Raw genomic sequence first — 7419 nt, forward strand, 5'->3', positions numbered from 1 at the left:
GCCCGTCCCAGCCTGCCCGCCGCCGCTCCAGCTCCGTGCTGCCGGAGATGCTCCGAGGAGGGGCAAAACGCCCCTGCCTGACCCCCCCCCCAAACCCTCAACCCATGCCTTGAGCATCCCCCCCCTCTGCCCAGGGATGGGGACCCCAGCTCGGCTTCCGCCAGCTCTGCTCCTCGTCAGGAGGCAGAGGGGAAGCGCCCCGCTCCTGCCCGGGGATAAGGGAGATGGATAAGGGCAGGGGGCAGAGGGGAGCCCCGGGCAGCTGCTGGCTGTTTCGGTGAGCATTTGCTTTGCCGGGACCTCGGGCTTTAACCCTTCCGTCCCCACCGCCAGGGCAAGGTGGTGGTGGGAGAGAGATGGAGCTTGGGGTGCCTCTTGAGGCTGGGGGACACCGGCCTAATGTGCTTGGCGCTTTGGGTCCTCTTCCCACGTTTGAAATGAGCCCTGCTGGGCTGGGATCTGTAGTGTTTGATTCCGGCTCCTCCATCCTCCAGCAGCAAGCACGGAGCTGCCCGGCCTCCTTCCCAAAATGCTTGTGAGCTGCTGCTCCCACCCTGCAAAACCCATCAGCTGCACGTTGTATATGGACACAGGGCTCCAATCCATCCCCTGCGCTCCCAGGACACCCCAGGTCAGGGGATGTGAATTTTTTGGGGTGTTCTCCAGTACCCAGGCGTTGCAGCTCCCCACGGGGCTGTGCCGTGCCCCCTCTGGCATCCCACACCCCCAAACCAGCCAAGCCCAGGCAGGAGGTGGATGCCGCAGCCCGGGAGGCTGCTGAGGGGTGCGAGCACTTCTCCAGCCTGCGTGGGCTGGGGGGCTGCTCTGCAGGAGCCCCATCACTCACACTTTGAGGCCTGCCAAGGCAGAGGCACGGTAATTGCAAGCCAGATCCACCCCCCCCCCCCCCCACTTCCGAAGCCGCGCGCTCTCCGGCAGGGACCAGGCACGGAGGCTCCCATTTCCTCCTGCCTCCGGCTGTTACGGAGCAGAGAAGTGACAGAGAGCAGCCCCGGGGCAGAAAAAGCCCGCGAGGAGAGACAGCAACCAGCTCCCCGATAAGGCAGGTCCCTGCTGAGCACCTCCTCGCTGCCGAGATAACCCCGAAAGGAGGAGCTCCCCCCATCCTCGGGCTGGTGGCACGCGGACGGTCACCTGGAGGGGACGGTGGGACACCACGGCCCTGCCCTGCACCAAGGTCCAGCTCACCCAGGTGCTGCCCCACGCACAGCCCTGCCAGCACGTCAGATAAGCCCGGGGAGGAGGCTGCCTGCTGGGCTTTATCTGGCTGGAAAACCCCCCTGAGATAAGGGCTGCTCGCTGGGCTCGGGGAGCCGCAGGTGCCCCGCTCCATGGCTCTGCGGTGGGACAAACCCCACAGCCTTCAGGGGGCTTGCTGCTGTGTAACACAGCAGTAAATGAGCTGGCACGCAGGGATCAGCCTCTCCGAACCGCATTTTTATGGGGGAAGAGCACAGGCAGCCTCTGCACCACCTCTTCTGGCCGCCACAGGAGCAGGCACCAATCCTCCGATGCGCCCCGCAGCCCCCATTACGCACAGCCCCACGGCCCCAGCAGGCTCTCAGCCCGCTCTGCCTGCCTTTAAACCACCCCGATGGGGTGGTGCAGGGCTGCCCAGGTGGAGCTGCGTTAGGAACAGGCAGCATTTTGTGCCTTACCCCTGCCCAGGGTCACCACGACCCCATTTCGGAGCCCCCAGGGCCAGCCCCGCTGTGTCCCCCCCCCCCTCCCCAATCCAGCACCCCCCTGCTCGCCGTGCCTGAACCGGGGACCCGGCGCTTTTATTAAACTCCTGGCTTCCTGTTTTAAGCTTAATAATAAATTGCATGTCACATTACGGCGCTGTTTATTAAAACCCATCGGCGTGGGCTCCGCTCTGCGGCGGCATTTGAATTATTGAAAGCAACCCCCCGCGGAGACCTCTTTGCTGCAAACGCAGGAGGATTTATTTCCATTTTATTTATCAGACGGCGTAAGTGCTGCGGGTCCCGCTCCTTTCTCTCTCTCTCTCTCTCCCCGAGCCAGCGTGGAGAGGTGCCACGCAGAGGGCACGAGGGAAGCCGGGGTCTCCGGGGATGGGGACAGGCTGGGGACAGGGGTCGGGGTGCAGGTGGCAGCCCCTGCTGAGCCCCTCGGGGCTCGGTGGCTCCGTGCCTCAGTTTCCCCGTTCCCAAGCGGGGCCGGAGCACCAGGGGAGCGGGGTGGCGCGGCAGTGGCTTTGCCAGGAGGTGGCACTGTTCGGCGACACGGAGGCGACCAGGGGCCGGCACCAGCTCCGGGTGGCTCGGGGATGTGAGTTTTTGGCAAGGGCTTTGGGGTCAGGCCGTGCGCTGGGGAGGGGGACACCCCGGTGCCATCCAAGGAGCACCCTGGTGGCATCCAGGGACAGCCACCGAGCACCTCCACCGCCTCCCGGGGATCTGGATACGTCCCCACATCAGCTCTGGGACAAGCCAGTAGCAGAGATAAACCACCCCAAAAAGCAGGGCAGCCAGCCCTGTCCCCATGCAGGTCCCCAGGTGTCCGGAGCCGAGCACCGTCCCCACGCAGACCCTGGGGGAGGCACTCACACAGCCCGTGTCAGAGCTGACCGAACGCTTCCCGAGGCAACAAATAACCTCAATTAGGCTCGGTGGCAGTGACCGATTCCAGCCAGGCAGCGATATTGGCTCCTTGAATTTTTTAAGGGGCTGGGAGCGGGCACGGGGGACCCCAACCCCCTCGCCTTGCAGGGAACGGAGCCCCAGCTCCATCCTGACCCCTGGAAGGGATCCAGCCCATCCAGCCCCCGGCCAGCCCGGTGTGTCCCAGGCCCGTGTGGCACCGTGCAGAGCTGGCCGGGGTAGGATTGGCACGGGAGCCTGGCTGGGGGCCAGCCCGGGGCCAGGCGGGGAGCCCAGCGAGCGGCTGGGAGCCATGGGATGCTCTCGGGTTTCCCCGCGGCAGCCGCAGCCCCAGCATGGCCCCGTTCCACCAAACACACAAACGGGGAGGGAGGGGGTGAGGAGTGATGGAAGTGGCCCAGTTTCTCCAAAAAAAAAGCAGGTTTTGCACCTAAAAAAGGCAAAAGTAAAGAGCAAGGATGGAAAAATCACGCTGCCTGGGGAGCAAAAGCAGCCCAGGGGCAAGGAGCATGTCCTGTCTCCCAGTTTTATGGGGTTCCCCATCACGAAAAGGGCCCCAGGGCCACCACAGAGGTGTGGGGACATGGTGGGGACAGGGATAGGGACAGGAGCTGCCACCAGAGGGGCCGGGGAGGCGCAGCAGCGCTGCTGGCTGCGGCACGGGGCTGGCCCAGCCTCACCGGCTGCAGGAATTTGGGGCTGCTGCCAACTCCAGACAAATCCCTTTTATTTGCTTGTTCAGGTTTTGATGCTGTAATTGCAGCGTCCGAGCCAGCTCTCGAGAGAAAGAGGAAAGGGAAAGAAAAAGAAGAAAGGGGAAGGAGAGCAGGGGACGACCCTGGAGCAGCCAAGGCTGGGCGCATCCTGCCTGGGGACCCGCCAGCTCCTTCCTCGAGGCGCTGGCTCCCGGCCTCAGCTCCAGACCTCCCCGCAGCTGGGAGGAGGGAAGGGGCCGGGGCCGGGTGGTGGCAGGGATGGGAGGCGAGGAGCTGGGGGTGCAGAGAGCCAGCAGGATCCCCAGCACGCAGGGGACCCCCCCGGGCTGAGCCCTGGGGGTACGGGACGCTCGCTGCCCTGGGTCAGCTTTGATCCGGGCACGTGCGCACCAGCGCTCGCCGAAACGTCCCGCTGCAGAGCTGCTTGGAAGGGACAAAGTCAGTCTAAAAAAAGGCCAAAAAGTGTTTCTGGCCACGTCGACGTTCAGGCCGGCATTGTCCAGGGAGGGGAAGATAGTGGTGAAAACCACAAGTGTCTGGTTTCCTCAAATCACTACTTTTCTGCTTAAAAACGAAACGGGAAAGGGAGGGCGTTCCTGCAGCGAGCTCCTGGGGCGAAGCCTGGCTGTCCCTACCCAGGGGATGCAGACGGGTTTGGGGGTGTTTGCTCCCCAGGGACGGGCCCTGTGGGACGAGGTGGCACCCCGTGGGGCGAGCACAGCAGAGAGCCGGGCTAGTAGTAGTCCTCCTCGCTGTCCCCGTAGTCCTCGGGCACCACGCGGGGCTTGGGCAGGGACGAGCCCGTCAGGTTGAGCTGGTCTGGAACAGCAGCACAGGGACAGGGTGACATCGCCCCCCTCCAAACCACGCCGTGGCTGTGCCCAATATCCCAAATGTCCCCTCCCACACCCCACGGGACCTCCTGGGGACAGGGGACAGGCGCTCACCCGGCGTGAAGACGGTCAGGCTGGCGAAGGCCACCACCTCGCCGACCTTGTTCCTGGCGAAGCAGCGGTAGGTGCCCTCGTCGGTCACCCGCACGCCCTGGATCTGCAGCCAGCCCGTCACCTCGTACCTCTGGGGACCGCCCCTGAACTGCAAGGAGGGGACATTGGGCGAGGAAAATCCCAGCGGGGTGCCCCACCGGGCTGCGGGGAGGGGGATGGATGCCAAGGAAAGCCTTTTTCCCCCCCCCGTTAATTATGGTTTTGGGGGTGGGCACAGCCCCCTGGATGGGAGAGGCAGCTCTGCAAACCCCACTAGGGAGGCTCAGAGGGGCCCCGAGCTCCCTGGCGCCAGCTGGGCTATTTTTTTTTTTTGTTTGTCCCCAGCACCAAACAACCTTCTCCGGCCCCAGCTGGGCTGCAGCTGTTTGCAGGCTGCTCTGGCCATGTAGTGGCTGAGGGCGGAGAGCTGAGGCTCCCTTGGCCGGGCAGGGTCCTCAGACAGGCCCTACAGCAGGGCAGTGGGGTCAGAAAGGTGCAGGGGACCGGCACATCACCCTACAGCAGCGCTGGGTGCTCCCCACCATGATCGGTGGGGAGCACCCAGCTCCCCACCATGACCGGTGCCCAGCTGGGCTGCACGGCCCCGTGCTGCTGCCCACGCCCTATAATGGCTGGGTATGGCCTGGCTGGGTGCCACAGGGCTTGCTCCGTGCTATATTTGGGGTCAGGAAGCTGGCAGGGTGTCCAGGGGCTGGTCCCCTCGTCCAGCAGACACGGCACAAAGGCAGGGCGAGCCAAAGGGAGCTCCCTTTGTGCTGCTCCACGAGGAGCAGGAGGAGCTCAGAAGGTACCAGAGATGGTTTGGAGGAGAGGGGAGGGCGCCCACCTGGACGGAGATGTGGGGGTCGTCCCCCGGCAGCAGCATCTCGGTGCCGTCCTTCCTCCACTCGATGGACGCCATGGGGTAGGCGAAGACCTCGCAGCCGAAGACGACGTCCTGGCCGGTGACGTTCCAGGCGTCGTAGGGAGGGGAGGTGATCTGGGGCTCTGGGGGACACAGAGGGGCCAGGAGAGCCGAGCCGGGAGAATTTGGCTCGGGGGAGCGATGCCGGGACCCTCCCCGTGACCCCTCTCCAAGCCCACCCTCGCAGAGCATCGCTGTGCCCCCAGGGTGCTGCCCCTCCTCCCGGCCAGGGCTGGGGGCCACCCCCAGCTCCCCACAAACCCACGGTTGCTGCAGCCCCTCCTGCACCTCGGAGCCCCCCAGGACACAGCCTTCACGTCCCCTGCCCCCTTCAGGTCCCCTGTCCCGGCCACAATCCCCCCACCTGTCCCAGAAACGGCCCGGCTCTTACAGGTGCCCAGAGCGTGCTCCTGGAGGAAAAACTCAGGGACAAGACGAGCTAGAGAAAATAAAACCAACCCTGACACCCCCTTGGGCTGTGGCAACCGGTGCCACGGGGTTGCCCATGGGTTGTCCCCCACCCCTTAGCCACACTCTGGGTTTTCTGGCTTTCAGTTCGTAGATGGAAATCGCACAGCAAACCGACCCGGGCCAGCTTTCCGCACGCAAGCGGCGGCCAGGGCGAAGGAGCCGCGTTTCTGGGGAGTTTCTTGGCACCAGCCGCCCTCCAGCCGCAGCCAAGAGCTCGCTAACGACGCCCTGGATCTCCCCCAGCAGCCTCAGCAGCGCTCAGCCTCCCGTAAATCCCGCACGGACTTGGCAAAGCCTCTCCCGGAGCTCTCCGCGCGCCGTGCCCGCAGCAGAAGGGCCCCCGGGTGGAAGATTTCACCCAGCCCCCTCTTCCCACCGCTCCCCCCGGGCGCTACCTGCCTCGCAGGGACCCTCGTGGGCCACGGTGAGGTTGGCATCAGGGCGGGCACGGGCGGCCTCGAGGAAGCGGCAGAGCTGCGGGTAGGTCCTGCCGTCGGAGCCGCAGAGGGCTCGGTGCGAGAGGCAGGCGCACTGGGGCTCGGGCACCTCGCCGTGCCGCAGGTCGCCGGCGTCCAGCCGGCACTCCAGGTGCTCCCCGCACTTGCCGTAGAAGTGGTTGGTGTTGTCCAGGTCGCAGATTTGCCCCTCCAGGTTGGCGCACTCCCAGCAGCAGTCGCAGGCGTCCCGCACCGTGCCGGCCAGGCACCCGCGCGGCTCCGGGCACTCGTCCGGCCGGCACTGGGAGCAGCCTTCCCCTTCCTCCAGCAGCCGCTGCCAGCCCCGCTGCAGGTAGTCGGAGGTGCTGGGGAAAGCCTGGCCCAGCTGGAGCCAAGCCCAGTGCGCGGAGAGCAAGGAGAGCACCAGGCAGGAGGGGCTCAGGGGCTTGGCCTCAGGCATCCTCGCGGCGGCTCCCCGAGCACGGTGCCAACATCACTTGGACGGGGACCTCCGGCACCGCTCCGGCCTCCCGGGTTAGAGCTGAGCTGCCATCGTGGCCTGCCAGGAGGGAGAACGTGTTTTAGGGGCATGGAGAGGGCGCCCCAGCCCCCTGGGCAGCACAGCAGGACATGCAGGGGGGGCTCTTGCCACCCTGCAGCTCCCCACCTCCTACCAGGCTCCTAAACCACCCCAAAACGTGACACCACCCCAAAACGTGACATCACACAGGCCCTTCTTTCTCCCCAAATGGGGCTGCTGACCCCAGACCCAGCTTCACCCCATTCCCCTGGCAGGCAGAGCCCAGCCTGCTCCGACCCCACTGTGGCCCAGGCACCCGAGAGGCTGCTCCACGCCGCCCCGCCGGCCTCGTGCCCGGCTCCTCTCGGGAAGCTGCTGTGGAGCCGGGCGCCCCTTTCCTTTCCCCACCTCTCCGCAGGAGTCACGAGGCTTTTTTCCCCTCCGTCACCGCCCGGAGGAGCGCAGTGGAGCGGCGGATCCAGCAGACAAGGGGCTCTTTCCGTGCTGGAGGCAGCCAGCCGAGAGGAGCCCAGCCAGGAGGATGCTCCCGCTCGCTCCTGGCTTTTTTTCCCCCCCTCTCCTTGCCATGACCCCTCTCTGCCCTCACCTCCCACCCCGTATCTCACCCGAGCAGGGGCTCAGCCCCCCCAAAAAGCTCTGTGAACCCCCTCCCTGCTGTCACACTGCTGGCTGAGCACGGGGGAACTCGGTGCACAAGT

General features: G+C 65.7%; 1 protein-coding gene across 1 annotated transcript; it reads right to left on the reverse strand.

Moving 5' to 3' along the window:
* Positions 1–4094: 4094 nt before the first annotated feature.
* KAZALD1 (Kazal type serine peptidase inhibitor domain 1) lies at positions 4095–6640 on the reverse strand (the record flags this gene model as incomplete). Its single annotated transcript, XM_084289889.1, has 4 exons — positions 4095–4180; positions 4309–4456; positions 5195–5355; positions 6139–6640. 4 exons carry the CDS (start codon positions 6638–6640, stop codon positions 4095–4097), a joined length of 897 nt encoding a protein of 298 aa, XP_084146015.1.
* Between the last annotated feature and the right edge of the window lie 779 nt (positions 6641–7419).

This window comes from Netta rufina, assembly GCF_964035555.1.
Source record: "Netta rufina genome assembly, chromosome: 7".
In the NCBI taxonomy this organism is placed as follows: domain Eukaryota; kingdom Metazoa; phylum Chordata; class Aves; order Anseriformes; family Anatidae; genus Netta; species Netta rufina.